This window comes from Balaenoptera ricei, chromosome 3 (assembly GCF_028023285.1).
Source record: "Balaenoptera ricei isolate mBalRic1 chromosome 3, mBalRic1.hap2, whole genome shotgun sequence".
Classification (NCBI taxonomy): domain Eukaryota; kingdom Metazoa; phylum Chordata; class Mammalia; order Artiodactyla; family Balaenopteridae; genus Balaenoptera; species Balaenoptera ricei.
In genome coordinates this window covers 43,057,665-43,078,989 of record NC_082641.1, presented here as the reverse complement: position 1 = coordinate 43,078,989, position 21,325 = coordinate 43,057,665, and the positions used below count along the sequence as shown (strand labels likewise).

Genomic DNA, 21,325 nt, shown 5'->3' with positions numbered 1-21,325 from the left:
CCCTCTATATGACCTTGTGTGTCTTACCACTGCTGCAGATCTAGAGCAATGCCCAGCACTTAGTAGGTGTTCATTAAATAGTGATTGTGGAGGAGCAGAGACAGACAACTACAGTGTTCAGGTACAGTTATATTCAAGTAACAAGACAACTCTTTAAAAGCTTCCTTTAGGGACTTCCCTGGTGGTCCAGTGGCTAAGACTCCACGCTCCCAATGCAGGGGGCTGGGGTTCGATCCCTGGTCAGGAAATTAGATCCCACATGCCACAACTAAAGATCCCACATGCCACAACTAAAGATCCCACATGCCGCAACTAAAGATCCCACATGCCACAACAAAGATCCCTCATGCTGCAACTAAGACCCGGTAGAGCCAAATAAATAAATAAATATTTTTAAAAATAAAAAAGTAAAAGCTTCCTTTAGTGATTGTCTTTGATCTGCTGCTTCATGTGAAACACTGTTTGCACCAGGAATGGAAGGTGGGAAGAAAGCTGCACTTTTTAACAGGCAGTAAGTCTCGGCTAAAGAACAAAGGTGCCAACTTCCCTCACTCCTCAGGTCAGCCTGCTTTCTGAGACCTCCTACTCCTAGCAAGGCCACTAGATAGCAGAACTTACACCCTCCAGACAATTAACTTCTGTATTTATTTATTTATTAATTATTGGCCACGCTGCGGCTTGCAGTATCTTCGTTCCCCGACCAGGGGTTGAACCCAGGTCTTCGGCAGTGAAAGCAAGGAGTCCTAACTACTGGACTGTCGGGGAATTCCCTCTCCAGACAATTTAAACTCATCTTTTCGGTACCCGTGCTTTCTCTGAGAAGCTAAGTGAACAGTCACTTCGTTACACGATCACCTCCTAAGAGGTGGCTGAGTCACAGGAATCAGACACAGTCTGTGCTCATCACACTCCAAATGGCTTCACACTTCCTTTGGCCTCAAAGCCTTGCTTCCTCTCCCAAGCTCTCAATTCTAGCTCAGCTTGAACCTCTAGGCACATACTTGGGCAAGACAATTCTGGCTGGCCTGCTAAACCAGACTGCAGAGCCTCCAAGGTTTATCATGAGAAAGCGCAACTAGCTCTGACCATGTGGGCACCTCCTTCTTCTGGGGGCTCTATCCCCTCAGCTTTGTCCTCCTTCAACGCAGTGGCCCAAGGGTGCACTCAAAGCCTTCCCTTAGTTCTCCCTTAGCACTTCATAAACACAGAACAGCATCAGGATAAAGGTCCAGACTAGAATCACAGACTCGGGTTTAAGGCCTGGTATTCCACTTACTAGCTGTGAATCTTCAAGCAAGCTCCTTAATCTCTCTAAAGAGTCTCTCCTCTGTAAAATGGGGACGATAACTGTATCTAGCTCATATGGTTCAGGTGATGATTAAATGCTACAGCAAATAAAAGTGCAGCCTAACAAAGCATAAGAACGCAGCGAATGCTGGCAATAACAGGCTCCTACAAGATGTGCCTCTATTACCTTTTTTACCTCACCTGCTAATCCCCTCACTCCAACTCACTACACTGCGCTCCTCACTGTTCCTCCTCACGCTAGGTTTGCTCGTGCCTCAGGGCCTTTGTACTGGCTATTTTATCTGGCTAGGATGCTTTTCCCCCAGATGCCCACCTGGCCAACTCCCCCACTTCCTAGAGGTCTCTGCTCAAAACTTCCTAGTGAGCTTTATCTGACCAACTTATTTAATCCTGCAACCTGCATGCCAGGACTCTCAATGCCCCAGTCCCTATATGGTTTGTTTCTCCCTGTACCACCACCCTATATACGCTCCATGAAGGCAGGGATGTTTGTCAGTTCTGTTCCCTGATATAAACCAAGTTCCAAAACAAAAGTCTCACATATGAAGCAATACAACTTTGCTCCCAGAGTACCCATGCCCTCTTTTATTCTACCCACTCTTTCCTAATGTCCACATGAGAGCTATTGCTACTTTTCAGGCCTCTCCTAGGGGCCCTGCTTTCTAACTTTCAGCTCATCTGCATATGAAAAATGGCATTTAAAAACAGATAACACATATGCATAGTTCAAAATTCAGAAGTTAGGTGAAGGTATACAGTAAAGAGTCCCTCTCCCTTTTCTTGTTTTATTTAACACTCTATTTTGAAAATCTTCTCTATCAGTCCATAAACATCTTCCTCATTCTTTTTTTTAAACTGAACTATAGTTGATTTACAATGTTGTGTTAATTCCTGCTGTACAGCAAAGTGATTCAGTTATACATATATATATATATATATTCTTTTTTTATATTCTTTTCCATTATGGTTTATCATAGGATACTGAATATAGTTCTCTGTGCTATACAGTAGGACCTTGTTGTTTAGCCATTCTATATATAAAAGCTTACATATGCTAACCCCAACCTCCCATTCTCCATCCCTCCCCCAATACCCTCCCCCTTGGCAACCACCAGTCTGTTCTCTATGTCTGTGATTCTGTTTCTATTTCATAGATAGGTTCATTTGGGTCATATTTTAGATTCCACGTATAACTGATATCATATGGTATTTGTCTTTCTTTTTCCGACTTACTTCACTTAGTATGATAATCTCTAGTTGCATCCATGTTGCTTCTTCGTTATTCTTTTTAATGGCTACACAATATTCTGTTTTTTAGATGTCCCTTATTGAAGACAATCAATATTTTGCTTTTAACAAGGATACTGCAATAAGTATCCTTTTATAAATGTTTACAGATCTTGCCAAATTGTCTTCCAAAATGGTTGTACCAATTTACACTCTCACCAACAATATATTGAGGCCCTATTCCCCTATATCCTCTTATCAAAGGTTTGGACTTTTATCAATCAGATTAAGTGCAAAATAATATCTCATGATAGTTTTAATTTGCATTTTTTCTTATTATGAGTGAATTTGAGCATCTTTTCGTATGAGACACATTTTCCTGTGGACTATCTATTCAAACATTTGCTCATTTTTCTATTAGATTGCCACTCTTTCTTACTGATTTTAAAGAAGTTCTTTAGATTTTAAGAAAATTGGGCTTAAGAAAAAAGGAAAGAAACAGCTAACACAGATAAAACATGAAAAAAAGAAAATTAGGCTCAAGTCTGTGACATAAGTTACAAGTATTTTTCCAGTTTTGACTGAAAATACATCTTTCCCTGTAAAAACATTTTTTTTACTTTTACATAATCAAATTTATCAATCTTTTATAGTCTCTTGGTTTTGTGTCATAATTACCCATTCTGAGAATATCACAAAATCTGAGGCATGCCACTTTAACATCTACCATCATGAGCAAATCTCCTTAGACACCTCACTACCTGGGGGTACAAGCACAAGAGAGAAACATTTCCTTCTTGCAGATTACCAAAAATTTCCCCCTTATTGTGGTTTCTTTTGGGGAAGGCACACCTTTTCTCCAAGCAAACAACACCAGGAATGACCTCAGTCTTCAAGTAAGACTCTGCTCTCTATACACTGGTAGTAGCTCAATAAAGCTACATAATACATTCCTAAAACAAGTCTGATAGTAAAACAACATCTTGACTATTTCATAAGTAAATGTCAACACCCTAAATGTTATATCCACAGTGCTAGAAGGGCTGTTCCCTCCTGATACCCCTGAGTCTACATGCGCAACCCCACCATCTAAAAGGAAAACAGCAGAGTGAGTATCAGACTACAATCACAGTTTGAGGAAATGCTTTGAAGGCTCACTGAAGCAAGTCACTTAGTCTCCTAGATTTCAAGAGAGCTGGGGCCTGGGTTGGCCTCAAGCATAATTATGCTACTGTGCTTACTACTCTTTTAGTTTTTCTGATCCAGGCCCTGGAAGGACAGGCTGCTGCTGGAGAACCTCCCAACCCTATATTACATCTTCCTTCTCATAGCTGGAATTCAGCATCTGAATGTGGCAAAAAGACATACACTTTACAGAAGTAAAATTTCTTAAATGTTAGCCCAGGTAATGCTTATTTGGAGGGCTATATCTTTAGTTCAACACTCCAAAGACCCGCCTCACATCTCAAATTAAGTCCAGTGGAACTGTAGTATGAATAGCCTCCTTGCTCCTTACAGCTATAAACATATATCAACGTATAATTCAGATACATATGAGATATTATATATATGTAATACATATATTATACGTATCAACAAACTGGATGACAGGTATTATTTTCCTCAGCCACCCTGGATGGCAAAATAACCCACATACCTCAGCTGGAAAAACTCAATAATTATAGCAGCACATAACTCATATTGAGTACTATGCGGGCACATTATATGCTTTATCTAATCCGCACAACAATTTTATGGGATACTCTTACTACCTCATTTTTTTTTTTAACAGCTGGGGAAACTGAGGAATAAAAAGGTTGAGTAACTTGCCCATGTTTACGGAGCTTGTGTACTGCATACCCAGGCTTAAAACCCAAGGAGTCTGACTCCAGAGCCAAAGCTCTTAACCATTACATGCTACCACCTGTGCCAGGCAGATTGCCACAGGTGGATGTGAGTTGGGAGAAAAAGTACACGTATGCACTAAGGGAGAAGCAATGCACTTGAGCATGTGTACTGAACCCTTAATGAACTGGTAATTGGCAAAGCACCAGGAAGGCAGGTAACAAAGAGATGGCCTTTTCCCCAGGTGTGGATGCCTGTGGACATTTAGACGTGTAAGTAAAATGTTTGGCTTTTTAAAATGTGCTGAAAATTCCTGCCCTTTGTTTACTAAATACCAGCAAAACTTGTCTGATTTCAAGTACCTTAAATACTTCTCAATTTGGGCACTTAAATACATTAATAGAAAATAGAGTCTTAAGCAAGTATTTTTAGTGACATCAAAACCGAGTTTAAAGACCATGTGAGGTGCCAACAAAGTTGTCCATATCTAAGTAGCAACCCACTTGCTTTGTTTGCTGAAACAAGGTACTGTCAGGAAATGCGATCTTCCTACTTCAGTCCCCCAACCCTAGACCTGGGGCAGCATGAGGGTAGGGGCTTTGACAGAAGCTAAAGTGCTAAACTGGAAAAAATAAAAATAAAGAACAAGACAAGGTTGGTTCCATTATATTAATACTCACTTGCAGATTTCATAAACAACACCTGAAAATAAGCAGTGTCAAATCGTGGCTAAGCAGCTTTCATCATAGCAGCCTGGGTTTAATTAGGTTTTACATTTTTAAAGTATTTTAGGTTTGCCTAGTGCCTTTAAGGTGCATTGGGCCCTGGTCCCAGAAAGATTAAAAAACAGAAATTAATTTTAAAGACCCTTCATAGGGAAAATAAAATGCCCTTAGCTTGAACCACAAATACTGTACCTAAAGGCCTCCAGTTTCTTTTCCTCCAATCCATTTTCCACATATCAGAGTAATTTTTTAATTTTTAAAACAAAAGACAGATCGTGTTTCTCCCTTGGTCAAGCATCTTCAGTCGCTTCAGGTAAAGTCTAAACCTTTAATGTAGCCTACAAGGAACTGCACGATCTTGCTACTGAAGGAGTAGAGCATGGTGATTATGGAGCAAAGAGCTAGGCTGTCTCCATTTGAATCCAGTTCTGCCATTTACTATCTGCATGACCTTGGGCAAATTACTTTTCCTGTCTATGCCTCAGTTTTTCTTCTCTGTAAAATGGGGATAATAATAGAATCCATCTCATAGAGTTGGGAAGATAAAGTGAGTATAATATATACATATAAAAAGCACAACACAATCCCTGGCACATAAGAAGTTTTATATATTAGCTACTATCTCTTATCTCCCCTGTTTCTTCTCCTCCCTCCCCCCCCCCCCAACTCTGTGTTCCAGCCATTCTGCATCAGATAGGCCCTAGAATGTCCCAGGAATCATGCTTCCAGACCTTCCCACATCCTGTTTCTCTATTTTAAATACTTGCGGCCAAATCTCCCTCTTATCTTCTTTCCACCCCCATCCTTCTATCTTCGCTTAACCACCACTTGCTTTGGGAAGCCTTTCCAGTCCAGGCCAGTTGTTTCTAATATGGGCCCCCAAGGCCCCAGGTAGGACTGCCAGAGGTTAGGAGGTCCAGTTAAATATGAATGTCAGATAAACAATAAATACTCTTCTAGCATAAGCATGCCCCATGCAATATTTGGATTTCAGATAAACAACGAATGAGTTTTTAGTATAATAGGTACTATGCAATATTTGAGATACTAAACACTTATTTATCTGACTTTTGAATTTAACTGGAGTCCTGTATTTCATCTGTCAACCGCACACCCGGGATATCCTCCATCATAACCCTTATCACACTTCAGTAATTTAAAAAGTATGACAAGTGGTTTTGTTTCCCCCACTACAGTGATAGCTCTGCAAGGACAGGGCCCAGACAGCCTTGCTAACTGTTTTAGACCTGGCATGGCAGGCATTCCACAAGTACTGAGGAATAGAGCCATCAGGCCAAAGCTCAGGGTCCCCCTATTACGAGTTAACAGCAGGCAAACTCTCTGGGAGGACAAAGCCTTTTCAACAAGGTACCACTAGCCTCTTGTCCACAGGTGGATAAAATGATGGTACTGCTTTTCAGAATATCTCCAGTGTGATAATGTCGACTCCCCAATGACAATTTTAAGGTGACCCCACTATCTAATATTCAAAAAAGGACTTTGCGTTTTCACACCTATTTCACTTGACTCTTAAGGCAAGTATTAATATCCACAACTAACAGGTGAGGAAACAGAGGCTCAGAGAAGGTAAGCAGCTTGCCCAAGATGACCAATCAAAGAGAGCGACCATTTTAACCCGAGGAGTTGACTGTGCACTCTTCCCACCATACCACATGGCCGTCTGGGCCAATTTAAAGAATCAGAATTCTTAGGTCCTTCCTCCTCACCTAGACACCCTCTCAAAGAAGAAGTCTGATACCTGACTCCACTCCACAGATTTAATTGCTCCTCCTGTAAAAGTTCCCCAACAATTGCCTGAGAGGAGACAGGGAGGCCTGGCATCTGTATTTTGAAATACAGGTAAGTCTTAGCTAATCTCTCATGTTATAAATGACATTATTTAGGTCTGAAGACTAAAGACCTTGCTCAGAATTACAGGAAAATAGGAGTAACACTGACTGGAACCCGAAATCTGTCCCTTCTCTTTTACCTGAATCTCTAGAAGACACCACCTCACACTCCGCTAAATTTCTGGAGACAAGGATTTACATTTTGATTACATATATTTGTCAGCTTTCTTCTGGAATGAAAAATGGCTGAACCTGCTCGCCAAACAGCACCTAGTAACTCACCTCTTCGAGCACCTCTGCAAAATTCATCAGCCGGAGGGTATGTGGGCTTTCTGCCGCTGGGAGATGCCTGTAAGGCTGACTAGATGTTACTTGTGCCCCTTCTCCTGAAGGGTCTGAGCCCGAGGGAGATTCACTCAGGCCGGAGAAGGGCTGCCGCTTCTACTAGAACAGGAAGCTGCCAGGTCTAGTCCAGTCTCTCTCACCGCCCCCCCTCCAGCTCTACTTCCGTAGGCTTCTGAAGGAAGCTTCCTCAAAGGAAACTTCCACTTTGAAGGAGCGGAAACAGGAAGCAGGGAATAACCGAGAAAGACTGGGCCGCGCGGGGCAGGGGGTCAGAAGCTAATGACCTAGAACATAGCAGGCGGTGAGCAATTTAATAAAGCTAGAAATGCAACCCTCCAACAATGATAAGTTCTTAAACCGCTGCAGCTTACTTGGTTTGAGGGGAAAGTGCGGAGAAAATATCACAGGGCTGCAGACCTGCTGCTGGAGGTTCCTCGGGCAGTCTTCTGTTTGGAGCACGAATACCGGCTGGCTGGCTGGACTGGCCCCTAGATACGCAGCAGCATCGAGGAACCTGCGGAGGCTGTGCTCCCCAGCCCGGCGGAAGGAGGGATACCGGCTCCTCAGGTCCTGCCTAAAACGAAAATCACAAACGCAACTGAATTATAATTATTGTTCGTATGGGTCACGGAAGAAAACGTCTGTGCTGACAGAATTCTAGCTGGAGCCTTCGTCTGGAGCTCGGAAGAGGGCCTTTACAAAATTACCGACCTGGTTACAGCCGGCATAGAAGGTGTTCGCACTTGTCAAAACCATCTGGCCAAGGACGAGGAGATACCCCCCGGGGGAATCTCTTTCTCGGGCGCGGTTAGATTCCCTCATCTGGATCCGGCGTCCACCTGGCCTAGCTGCCGCCCCACCCCACCGCTACCCCACGCCGCGCGCGCTCAGCTCCTGCCGCAACCCGAGCTCAGTTGCCCGGGTAACAAGGGATGCACACGGAGCGGGCCGCGCAACGCGAGTGCGCCCTGCGCGCTGTAGCCCCTCCTCCGCCTTGCAGACCCGGGTAGCTGAGTGTGCCAGCAGCGCGCTCGGAAGCGGGTCTTTAGCCGGGAAAGCGCGGTTTTCGTGCCGCTCTGGGCTCAGCCAGTGAGAAGCCGGGGGTGTGGCTGAGGCAACCTGCAGGCAGAGTACTTATGGGCTCGCCGCGGCTCAGGCCTGGCCTTCTTCGCCCTCTTGCGCACGCGTGTCCACACCACCGCAGCCGGGGAGTCGGAGAACGGCCACCCGGCTTCATCATGGTGACCCCCTGCCCCACCAGCCCCATGAGCCCCGCCGCCCGGGCTGGGAGGCGGGACGACCAGAACCTCCGTGCCCCGGTGAAGAAGAGCAGGCGCCCACGCCTCCGGAGGAAGCAGCCGCTGCAGCCGCTGAACCCGTGCCCGCTACCCGGAGACTCTGGCGTCTGCGACCTGTTCGAGTCCCCCAGCTCCGGCTCGGATGGCGCAGACAGCCCCGCGGCGGGAGGCTGCAGCCCCCTACCCGGTCCTGCCCAGCAGCTGGTGCAGCTAGATCTACAGACCTTCCGCGACTACGGTCAGAGCTGCTACGCCTTCCGCAAGGCGCGGGAAAGCCACTACCACCCGCGGGAGTCATTGGCGCGGCAGCCACAAGTGAGGCGCTGGTAGAGCCAGCTCTCCACCGCCGCTCCTCTTCCTCTCCCGGGCTCTCTCCTTTTCTGCTCTGTCTGCCCTCCGCGGCGCCCCGGCCCTCGCCAGCCCGGCTTCCACCCCCGGTCCCAGCGGGAAGGGGCTTTGGAGGGCCGGGCCACCAGCCTCATTTTACAGATGGAGAAAAGCGGGGCCTAGACGGCTTAAGTGACCTGCCCGAAGTCTCCAAACTGTTTAGCAGGGACACGGTAGAATGCAGATTAGTTAAGACAGTTTCTAGGTTCGAGTCCAGACTCCTACCGACCCCGGCAAGTTACTTCACGATCCTAAACTTGTTTCTGCATTTGCAAAGTGGTGACCTCCCTGCCCCCCGCTGATTGCTGAGAGGATTACACGAGGTAGCGTGTATCCGGCGCTCGGCACGGCGCCAGGCACGAATCCCGGCGTCCTGGCTCCTAGTCCTGCCTGTGCTCTTTCCGCAGCAGCGCTGCCCACCTCTCTCCGTTTCCAGCGCCTTTAGGTTTTTCCTCTGTTTCCTGCCTCCCTCCGGGGACGCTCCCTAGGTCTTCGTGCCCTGTCCCTTCCACAGCCGCTCTCAGCCTTAGGCTCAGCTGGCCCGCCTCCCTCCTCCCTCCGGCAGGTAACGGCGGAATCCCGCTGTAAGCTGCTCAGCTGGCTAATCCCCGTGCACCGCCAGTTCGGCCTCTCCTTCGAGTCGCTGTGCCTGACGGTGAACACTCTGGACCGCTTCCTTATCACCACGCCTGTGGCTGCAGACTGCTTCCAGCTGCTCGGGGTCACGTCCCTGCTCATCGCTTGCAAACAGGTACCTCCACGCGGCGTCTCGGGGCCAGCCAGACTCCCGGCCGCTCTCTGGCCGCCCGGCTGTTCAGCGCACACGGTTGAGTGCTGGGTTCCCTGAACTCATTTTGCAAACTTACATGCCCCACAGCCTTAACTACAGAATTCCCCCCAAAACGAACAATCCTTTCACCCAGCCCCCAAAGAAATAGGCCACGTGTCAACAGCTCTCTGTAGCCCCTCTATTCTAGTCTCCGAAAAAAAAAAATCTTCAAAATTTCTCAAACCTGTTTTCAGCGTTGCGCTGGAAGGACACCCCAGATGATTACGGTGGAAGTATGGAGAGGCGAAGCCCCAAATATCTCGCTGGAAGGGATGGGGGAAGTCCTGGTTTTCTCCCGGGTGTGAGACTGGGTGGGCCTCCGGCCCTGGATGCTGCGAAGCGAGGGATGAGCGCCCCTGTGTTACAGGTGGAGGTGCACCCGCCGCGCGTGAAGCAGCTCCTGGCCCTGTGCTGCGGCGCCTTCTCCCGGCAGCAGCTCTGCAACCTCGAGTGCATCGTGCTGCACAAACTGCACTTCAGCCTGGGCGCGCCGACCATCAGCTTCTTCCTGGAGCATTTCACGCACGCACGCGTGGAGGCCGGGCAGGCAGAGGTCTCCGAAGCCCTGGAAGCGCAAGCCCTGGCGCGAGGGGTGGCGGAGCTGAGCCTGGCTGACTACGCTTTCACCAGCTACACCCCCTCCCTGCTGGCCATCTGTTGCCTGGCGCTGGCAGACCGTATGCTGCAGTTCCCTCGCCCGATGGACTTGCGCCTGGGCGGGCACCCCGAGGCGGCGCTGCAGGACTGCCTGGGCAAGCTGCAGCTACTGGTGGCCATAAACAGAACGTCCCTGACTCACATAGTGCCCCTCCAGATCTGCGAGAAGTGCAGCCTGTCCCCGAGCTTGAAATGAAGTAGACCCTTGGTCTCCTTTGATCCCCTGGCCTGGCTGCTGGACCTCTCCCATTGCTTTGAAAGAATGCAGTATTGGCCCACAGAGAGGGGTTCAGGCCTCCCACTTGGTCACCAGGTCATCCTGCAGGTTGTAAATAGTGTACGATTGTAGCGTTTCATTGTTTATTTATTTTACTAACAGCGCACAAGAGAAGAGACGAGTCTTTCCCCAGTAAACAGGCTGTCTGCGGTGGTTTGTCTGAATACTACCAATGCGAGCGTTTGTCCACGAAGAGGGAAGGTGAAGGCCGTCCGGGAATAGAGGCGGTCAGTAACCATGGAGGGCTCCTCCCTCCCCCCAGGCATCTCTGTTTGGGAACACCAGGTCTGGAGAGGTTCCTGTAGACCGAGGTTCCAGTTACAAGGCGAGTCAGGGTCACTGGTTGGCCTGTAACTGGTGACCTTGTTAGGAGGCTGAGGACTGCTCACTCCTAGAGGTTCAAAGGGCGAGGTGGGGTGTGAGGCTGAAAAGAACCCACAGCAGTCGATGTTGTCTAGCGGGGCCAGGGGGCACACTGCTGGTGCAGAAGATCCCAGGCTGAGAAGCTTTGGGGACTGCACACTCCCACTAGCTGGGGCAACCAAGAGTTACCCTGACAACTGCCAGATGTGGGAAAATGAAGGCTTTGCAGGCAGTTATGGCCATTGCAAATTGAGTCCATTTATCCTGCAATCACATGGTTGAACAGTTCTCTCTTGTCTAACGCCTACTATGTGTGAGCCCATGGTAACAATGGTGCACTAGTAATCATGGCTATCATTGAGTGCTTACATGTACCAGGCACAGTGTTCAGCATTCATTATTTCAATCCTTCAACAGTTCTACTAGGCAGAGTCTATTATCCCATTTTTCAGAGGAGGACACTGGGCCACAGAGAGGTTAAACAACAGTGGAGCAGCCAGGATGTGAGGGCAGGTGATCTGAGTCCAGAGTTCCACCCTCTGCCACATGCTCAATTTCCTCCACTTACAGGTTTCTGGAAATGCTCAAAAAAAAAAAAAAAAACCTCTCTTCCCAAGGTAAGTGTGGGACAAGTGATCTGTTCAGTGCCCTCCATTTAATAGGGATTATGGAGAACATATTTGGAGAGCCAGTACAGTCCTTGCCTCCAGTCATGTTACAGGAGTCATTTTACAGATGGGAAAAGTGAGTCAAGAAATGCGACAGAGGCTTGCTGGAGTTCTGTGACTCCACAGCTGTCCCATCATCTTCATTCTCACTGTTGTGAATCTGCTGTAGACCCTGAATCTGTAACCTCCAGCAAATTTCTTAACCTCTCTGAGCCCAACCGCCAACTGATAGCGGGGCTATTATGAAGCTATTATGAGATTGCTATGAGGTAGTATAAAGTAGTGCTTAAACACTTGGACTCTGGAGTCAATTTGCTGTGTGACCTTAAGCAAGTCACATATCTGTGCTTAAGTCTTTCCTGTAAAAATGAGAGTAACAGTAGCATTTACCTGGTAGTGTTGAGGTATGGATTTAATGAGATGTTCTCTACAAACCCCTCAGCACAGGTCCTGCCTGGCACATAGCAAGTCTTCAAGAAGGCTAGGGGCTTCCATGGTGGCACAGTGGTTAAGAATCCGCCTGCCAATGCAGGGGACACGGGTTCGAGCCCTGGTCCGAGAAGATCCCACATGCCGCGGTGCAACTAAGCCCGTGCACCACAGCTACTGAGCCTGCGCTCTAGAGCCCGTGAGCCACAACTACTGAAGCCCGCGCGCCTAGAGCCCGTGCTCTGCAACAAGAGAAGCCACTGCAATGAGAAGCCCACGCACGGCAAAGAAGAATAGCCCCCGCTCGCGGCAACTAGAGAAAAGTCTGCGGGCAGCAACAAAGACCCAACGCAGCCAAAAAAAAAAAAAAAAAAAAGGCTGGTGGCAGCCTGCACAGTGATGGGGTGTGGGGGAGGAGTTACACAGAAAAAAAAAAAACTCGGTGAAAAAACAGAAAGCAAATACAGGAAAATGTTAATGTTACTGTTGTTCATTGTACTGTGTTTTTCAAATTTTCTGTATGGTTGAAAAAATAAACTTTTGGCGGAATAAACTCAGTCATGTTCTACTGCATTTAGAATAAATCTAAATGTATGACAAATGGCCCAGATAAAAAGCAAACTCAAAACATACTTAGAGAAACTTCCTTGCACTTCTTGTGCACCCAAGTACTCTCCAGAGACAGGAGCACCTTACGAACCCTACTCTCCTGATATGTTGATATGCTAAGCTCTCCAGGAACTTTCTCCTCCTTGGCTCAGGGAGAGGGAAGTGGTGATCCCCGAGCTGTTTGAGGAAATGCTGGTCTGTGATGGTGAAAAGGAGGAGGAAAATCATATCATCTGTTCCAAGTTCCAAAATATCTGGAGCTCTCAGCCTGGCTATTAGGGGATGGGGTACCTCTGCAAAAGAGTGATTTTGGGGGGAGTTGTCTTCACCAGCCTTTACTCAGCTAAGATTGATATGGGTGATTTGGTTCCAGACTCATCCAGACCAGGAATCATGTAATCATGCTATTCCAGCTCCTGTTGCCACAGACAATCTATTGTACATTTTTATGCACACTGCCCATATTTTCCTACTCCCATGTGTAACTCATTGATGGAAAATGGGCCTGTTTTGGATCTTGCCATGTGTAAAAATCTCCCCAAAACTCAGCTAAGAGCTTCCCCACTCCTTTTACAGACTGGGAAGTCATTAAGGATAGGGATGGGAAATGTACTGACTAGTGGCTAGGCTACTCAGGAACCAGAGGAAGTAAGAGACAAAGCCAGCAAGAGGCTGTGGGAGGCTGGAGGTGCAGCTGAAAAGGCGCCTCAAAACAGCAACATTAATTTATCCACACCAAGCACCAGTCGTATTACATAAACAATCTCATCTTCACAGCAACTCCTCTGAAGTTAGTGCTATGTTTTTCCAAAAGAACTGGGGTTCGGGTACCTGGTGGAGCCTGGGTTCTGACCCTAAAGCCAGAGCTTCTTCCTCACCATCAGCGACACCACACCAACTCTAGCTGGCTGACTTCACTGGGTTCCTGCATCTATAGATGGCTCAGAGAGTCTCTAAGTCTATTCTAACTATATCATTGGATTGCTTTCCATCACTGTTAGGGGGATCTTGTTTATTAATCCAGATAATAGGTGCAAATAAAAGAGGATCTTTCACTACTCCTATGAGGTGTAAGGCACCAATTTAAGGTGCCCAATAGGGGGTCACAAAGATTTCAATTTCAGATGATTTTTCAAACTGTATGGATATGAGAGTGGTCCTGAAAGAGACCCCTCACCCAAGGATCTAGAGATGCCCCTTCCTGGGCGAGGCTTCCGGCTTGGGAAGAGGAGCCAAGACTCCGGCTGAGCAAGCAAGGCCGGTTGTACAGAGAGTGACCAAATGCCTCGAGTGGACATGTGTGACCCACTTTTTTAAAGGCTGTGCTCAGCTGCTGCTGCCTGAGAAAGTGCCGGGTAGGGGTACGGAGCGGGGCTCTAGGCATCAGACCAAGTGGATGTCAAAACCAGGAGGGCTCCCTAGCCTTGGGGGAGGGGACTTCCGTAATCTGGGGCTGTTCTGGGGAGTCCCTGCTGGACTTCTACAATACATCCCCAGCAAATCCTACATGGCGGGGCAAACGCCGGGGTCTGACTTTGGCAGTTGACACTCCAAGTTTGTTTCGTGCCTTGTGGCTGGCGTGGGAAGAAAATGAAATAAGAATCGTTAACTTTTCCACATTCCCGCTGTCTGTACGCGGAAAGGCGGTACCCAGCGCTAGGGACCAGTAGGGGTTGTCCTCCCCTCCTCTCCTTTCCTATGGCGTGGCCGGGAGGCTGCGGCGCCAACGCGAGCCAAAAGAGCGCTCGCGGGCCCGGGCCCCGCGCTCGCGGCTCCCGGGGGAAGCCGCGTTGCCAGGTTGGGTTTTAACGCCTCCGCCCGCGCACAGATTGTCCCGGGCTGAAGGCGCCACCACTGGCGCTCAGGCGCGAGCCGCCCCGCCCGCGCGGCGGTCCTCCTACTCCACCCCGCCTTCCCTCCGCACCTTCACAGTCGCCCCTTAGCCCCACCCCGGCCACGCGCCTCCCCGACTTCTGGCCGGCTTCAGAGCCTCGGGAGCCCTGGGTGTGGGGTCGCCATCCCGGCCCGGCCGCCGCCTCCGAGCAGTCGACGCGGGGCTCCAGGCCTGAAGCGGGCGGGGAGGCAGGATGCAGGCGTGCGGGGGCACCGCGGCAGGTCGCCGGGCCTTCGACAGCATTTGCCCCAATAGGATGCTGGATCCGCGAGGCCGGCCGTTCGGCAAGCCCGGGAAGCTGGAGAGGAAGGTGGGGCCGCGGAACGGAGCCGGGCAGGGTCCTCACACTCCCGGCAGTGAGGGCTGACCCGCGCTCACCGTTTCTGTGCCCGGCTAGTTCGCCCCTGGGCGGAAGCTCTTTCTCGGTAGCAGCGGCAGCAGCCCGGTGTCGGTGTACGAGGATCCCCCAGACGCCGATCCCGCTGCGCTACCAGGTGATACCGGTGGTCCTTGCGCGACCCCTCGGGTTCCCCACGCCAGGTGGGTGGGGCGCGCGGGGCTCAGAATAGCTTTTCTCCCTGGGGTTTCGGAGTCCTGGCAGCGATGCCAGCGGCGAGCCCTTGCGGGGAGGCTTAGGGTCCGCCCGGCGCGTGTCTCCGGTTCTCCCCGCGCAGCCCTCACCACCATAGACCTGCAGGACCTCGCTGACTGCTCCTCGTTACTCGGGTCCGACGCGCCGCCTAGCGGTAATTCGGCCGCCTCACAGGTACCTCTCCTGGCGGAAACTCGCGGCCTCTCGAAGGCCAAACTTCGATTCGGGAGTCAGTTCTCAAGTTGCCTCAAAGAATCCTTTTGGGTGGGGAGCGCAGACACATCTGGCTAGCGGGGGGAGATGTCCTGCAGAAATCCAAGCCTCGAGGATTAGAACTTCCTCCTCCCTCCTAGTATGTTAACGGTGGCCGCATTCTCAGAACTGTTTTGACCAACTCTGGACAGGGAAGCTCATCTGGAGGGCTCCCCTGCCAGACGGGTCTCCCATTCCCCTCCCCATCTATTCCTTGGAGCTGCGATAAAGCAACGTGGAGGTTGCGCACTGAGGGACCAGGTGGGTAGATGGGAGCAACGTTGCTCTCTGGGCACCTATCTGTTCTCCCAACATGCCTTTCCAGGCCATTCATTAACCATTTTCATTCCCTGGATGTCTAAGGAGTGTGGAGATCGGAGAATAACTTCTCGATCAAGACTGGAAAAAACGAAGAGAATTTACATTTGGAGGAAGTGGGAAGAGTGACAGATGACTCGAAGAAATCTGACTGAAAACGTTGCTCTCTACAGAGATGGCCCTTCAGCAGTTGGGTACTTTATAAAAGTCCTTTTCGCCCCCTGCAAAGGCTGCTGTCACTTACTCCCATGGGGCAAAGAGGCATTTCCCCCCAAAAACCTATCTTCTTACTTGCATCCCATTTCTACCACTTGCCAGGGCTGAGACTCCCCAGCCAGATGATGGCGCTTCCCAGCACTGGTGTCTGGGAGGCCAGAAGCCTGCCTCATCGATGGATATGAATGCATCCATCGATGCATATGAATGGATATGAATAGCTAGATGCAACCTCCAGGAAGGGTGTCAGTTCCAGGTTCCTGGCAGCACGTGCTGGGGATATGAGGTTTCAAGGGGAACAGACCAAGTACAGAACTCTCCAGAGGAAATGACTACCTCCTACAACTGGGGTTGGTGTGGTGGAGCAAATCTTCCCAGGGCCTCTCTAAGTGCCTCTTAGAATTGGGATAGAGCCTAAGGAGACTCAGGGTAGGTGGCAACTGAGAGCAGAGATTGTAAAGGCAACAGGTAAGAGTGGGAATTGCCCTGCAAAGGCCATTCTCCTGTTCTTTTAGGGTCTGGATGCTCAAATGAAAAAAGACAATACATAAGAATCTTTCAACGGACCCAGAGGGCTACATCACGCCCTTACTCCAACATGTTTATTTTGCAAGAAAAAAGCCAAACCAAACCAAACCAAACAACAACAACAACAAAACCAAGCAGGCTCTTGCTGAATTTTTGCTTATGTATACAGAACCTAAATTTGACATCACGCTCTGCGTTAAGTTTTTTGGTTTTGTTTTGTTTTTGTTTTTTGGCTGCTGTTTGTGTTGGAGAAATGCCAGGTTTTTACCTAATTGGGAAGATAGGATTCAAAGTTTCAAGGACAGAGCTCATGCCCGATGGCCCAAGCAAGAGGTCCAGGATTTTTCCCGCGGGAAGGCAGAACTGGTACAGAAGGAGATATATCCCTAGGGTAAGATTCTGTGGGGGAACCCCCTGGCCAGTGCACACTCTGGTTACATTTCTCCTTCCTGTTGGGGAAAGTGGACAGAGAGAGGAAGTGCTCTACAAGTGTTGGAGGTCCAGAATAGGCTAAGACCTGGGATAGCACAGGAGGAAGCATTTCCTGGGTGCCTGTCCCTGAGTTGGCCTCTAGTCTCCTCATGGTAAGGGCTTTTCTCTACTGAGAGGGAGACCTTTTAGCCCTTGGGAAATGTCTCATTTCTGACTCCTTCAACCAGGGAAGAACTTGTGCTTCAGGATTTGTCTGGGGCCCTCAGTCTTTCCTTTCTAAGCTCCCTTCCCCTTACAGACTCATTTCTTAACTGGTGCTAGAGGTATCCCTGGTTGAAGCTCTCCTCCCTGAAGGAAACTGATACTTGTACATTCTTTGAAGTTAGAGTCAGAATAAGTTCCTCTTCTCAGAAGTATCTGAATAGTAAAGAAGGGTGTTTGGGAGAAGAATATGATTAACCCAAAGGAATAAAAAAATTGATAATAGTGGAATCAGTAGAATAGATATTTCTGATGGGCATACTGGATGCACCCATCACACCGTGCTCCTTGAGAGGCTTCTTTCCCCTTCCCAGAACTGTCTTCATTGGAAACCAGGCTTTCCTAAAAGAGAAATAAAAGCTAGAGGCAATGAGGTATAGAGGAAAGAGGACTGAAATAGGCACCAGCATTCTGGGGCAGAAGCTCCAGTTTCACTATTTCAGAGCTGGGTGGCTTTCGACAACGCGATTTCTCTGCGCTTCAGCTTCTCCATCGTGGGAGGAGTCACTTCCTGGGCCCTGCCTGCTTCCTACATTGGTGTGAGAATTAACAGAGAGACTCGATGTAAAAGTTTGTGTCAACTCTGTCCACGAATTAAGGGAATAAGAAGTTTCCTGGTCACCAGCCTTTTACAGTCTCCTTCCGTCTCACGCACCCAGGCACATTGCAGGAACCGAGGAGTGTGTCCAGTCCAAGATGCTGGTGATGCATCACGCCGTACGGGAAAAGTCAACTCCAACTTTTTGAGAAACAGAAGAGCAAGAGGGTCCACGCCTGCTGCGTGCTGAACAGAAGCACTTTCCATAGCATCCCTGGCCCCTCATATCTTCGCCTACCTTTTCTCTTTCTGTGTGGGGAGAGGTGGTTTAGTTGTGACTGAGCCTTGGCGGGATACGCGGACTCGAGTTACTGCTTTGGATGCCCCTGCACGCTGGCGGGTCTTGGGAGGAAGGACGGTGTGTCCGTACGCCAGGCTCTCAGCTCTTAGAGCTGTGGCTCCTTGGCCTGTGGGAGGTAAGTCGGGGCTGAAGGTCTGCGGGCGCACTAGCAACGCGCCTGGTTGGCTGGTGACCGGCCAATGAGGCGGCGCCGGACTGTGCAGGCTGCCAGAGGCCGGGCGCGGGGCGGCTGTGCTGCGCGCAGCAGGACCGACGCGCGACGCAGCAGCGCGCAGTTTCAGCGCCCGGCAGGACCCTCGCGACCGGGTCCCCGCTTCGTGCGTCCCTCTCCCCACCATGGCAGTGCAGGCCTGCTGGATTCCGTGTCTCGGGCAGGGCTTTGATTTTCAGGTACAAGTTTCCGCTGCGAACGCGAGTGCATGCAGACCTGCCATCGAGCCCGGGGGGTTAACTGTCGGTCTAGGAAGTGTTCCAGACCCGCCAGACTCAACATTAACTAGTTGGTACCTCTGGTTTGTTTCAGAACCACTCCCTGCAAACGGCAGCGGACTTCGATCTGCAGGATTTCAGAGACACCGTGGATGATCTCATTGCAGGCAAGTGCAATCTCTTTGCAGTTAAATAACGGCGGGGGTGTCCTCTACCCCTCAAATCTGACTAGTTCGGATTTCGTGGTCCTGAAAGTGGTAAACCCTGTACCTGTCAACGACTCGCCAGCAACTCATCAAAGGGTCTGGCTCATCCATATTTAACCCCCCCCCCCCTTTTCCTAATGGAGAAGATGAGTCGCTGGATCTATAGCGCTTTCTCAGTTTGCCCATGTGAGTTCTGGGAGAGAGAACCCTACGCTGTGATGTGGGCTGGAAGACGCTGAGTGACAGGAGTGTGCAGAGTAGGGCATTCGTGTGACTTCAGGCAAGTTTGACCTGGCCACCGTGGAAATTCAGTTCAGATCATCTCAACAGGCATTTATTGAGCGCCTGCTGTGTATGTAGAGGATATCAGGAAGAGCCTGGGGATCGTAGGGATTGCAGAGTGAGGGGTGCTTTATTAATAAAGAAAAATCACGTAAACCCTACAGCCGCGTGATATTTTGTCCCTGCAGTTAGCTGGGCACGAGTCTGAGGCTGCAAACCCAGCTCCCTCTCTTCCTCTTCATCAGACTCATCCTCTTTGATGTCGCCTCCCCTGGCGGGCGGAGACTTCCCCTTCTCTCCTTGCGACGTACTGCCGTTTGGTCCCTGTCTCTCCCCACAAGCCTTGCAGTCACCGCCGCTGCGCCCTCCCGACGTGCCCCCGCCAGAGCAGTACTGGAAGGAGGTGGCCGACCAGAACCAGAGGGCGTTGGGGGACGCACTCGTGGAGAATAACCAAGTAGGGACACTGGGCTGGCGTCCAGGAGTCCTTGGGGCGGGGGCAGGGCATGGGGCCCCGGGAGGAAGCGGAGTTGCAGGAGCGGGAATGAGCCCCCTTGGACGTTAGAACCAGTGGACGAGTTTACGTAGCTGCTGTTGCTCCACTGGTTCTACCTCAGTTTACAACGTCACGAAGTGGGAATAATCTTACCCACCAGATTTTTAATAGGGCCACCAATATTTACTGAAGGCTTTCTATATGCCTGGTATTGTGCTTACCAATTTACTTTTCTCATGAATTACTCACAGCCATTGAGCTAGATACTTTTACCAGCCCCATTTTACAGATAAGGAAACTGACTTATAGGAAGGTTGAACTTCTGTATCTGCCTGTTGCCCAAGTCAGCACTCCTCACCGCTACACTGAGGATTAACTGAGAAACATTTTGTCTAAGTGCTCTGTAAAAATAAATAAATAAACAAACAAACAAATAAATAAAATTATCATTCTCACCAGTGTAAACTTCCTTGGGGCCCCAGTTTCTAATTAGACGTTAGGATCTGGGTTCAATTTATGAAGAGTGTACAGGCGAGACCGAGCAGGGTAGCCTATCCCTGAATGTTTGGGTCTCCTCCTGCAGCTGCACGTGACGTTGACCCAGAAACAGGAGGAGATCGCCTCACTGAAGGAGCGGAACGTGCAACTGAAGGAACTCGCCAGTCGGACACGGCACCTGGCCTCGGTGCTGGATGTAAGTGGGGCGCGCGCGTGTAGAACACTGCAGGAAGTCGGAAATGTTCTGTGCACCTCCCACCCAGCTCCCGGTGTTGGGAGCCGGCGGAGGTCGGGGAACGGAGAGGACCGCTGGGAGCTCGCTGAGTCACTTGCAGGTGTTGCCTAAGTCGGCCGAGTCGCGCAGTTCGAAGTGCGCCCAGGTCTCCTTTGAGCGCCCAGCACGAGGCGAGTCCGGATGGCCCCAGGGCGGCGCTCCTCCCCATCTTTTTGTAGAAGCTGATGATCACACAGTCCCGGGATTGCGGGGCGGCAGCCGAGCCCATCCTGCTCAAGGCGACTTCCAAAAGGAGCCTGGAGGAGTTGTTCAGCGCTGCGGGGCAGGATTGCGCGGAAGTGGACGCCATCCTGAGGGAGATTTCTGAGCGCTGCGATGAAGCGCTGCAGAGCCGCGATCCCAAGCGGCTTCGGCTGCAGCCCGAGCCCCCGAGCACGGACGGCAGGCCCGGGAACCTGCACGGCGCCTTCCGGGGGCTGCGCACAGACTGCAGCCGGAGCGCGCTGAACCTGAGCCACAGTGAGCTGGAGGAGGGCGGCTCCTTCAGCACCTCCATCCGCAGCCACAGCACCATCCGTACCCTCGCTTTCCCCCAGGGCAATGCCTTCACCATCCGGACAGCCAACGGGGGTTACAAATTCCGCTGGGTCCCCAGTTGAGCTGGGATGTGGTCCTCCGAAACACTGCCTTCTATCCAAACTGAAGCCCCTGTAGGCTAAACGGGAGTAGCTGAAACCTGGTTTCTCAGAAGAACTCCACTTGCAGGGCCGACGCCAGCCTGAAACTTTTTTTTCAGGAACAAAAACGTTTTGATACTGATGCACTGTAAAATTCTGGTACAAAATACTGTCTAGTCCCTCCCCTTTTCACAGCGAAACCGTGTGTGTATGTGCGTGTGTGTGCTTGCATATGGATGTGTATACATACACTTATATGTCACAGTCAATTTTTAAAGTATTTATTTTTAGCA

At 50.1% G+C, this 21,325-nt stretch overlaps 2 protein-coding genes across 2 annotated transcripts; both read left to right on the top strand.

Moving 5' to 3' along the window:
• The first annotated feature begins 8,538 nt into the window (after positions 1-8,538).
• On the top strand, positions 8,539-10,667 carry CCNO (cyclin O). Its single transcript, XM_059919303.1, has 3 exons — positions 8,539-8,913; positions 9,551-9,736; positions 10,182-10,667. The coding sequence occupies exons 1-3, from the start codon at positions 8,539-8,541 to the stop codon at positions 10,665-10,667; spliced, it is 1,047 nt and encodes a 348-aa protein (XP_059775286.1).
• Positions 10,668-14,904: 4,237 nt separating this feature from the next.
• MCIDAS (multiciliate differentiation and DNA synthesis associated cell cycle protein) lies at positions 14,905-21,014 on the top strand. Its single transcript, XM_059919302.1, has 7 exons — positions 14,905-15,021; positions 15,109-15,205; positions 15,386-15,477; positions 18,733-18,805; positions 19,372-19,583; positions 20,206-20,316; positions 20,574-21,014. The coding sequence occupies exons 1-7, from the start codon at positions 14,905-14,907 to the stop codon at positions 21,012-21,014; spliced, it is 1,143 nt and encodes a 380-aa protein (XP_059775285.1).
• The last annotated feature ends 311 nt before the right edge of the window (positions 21,015-21,325 follow it).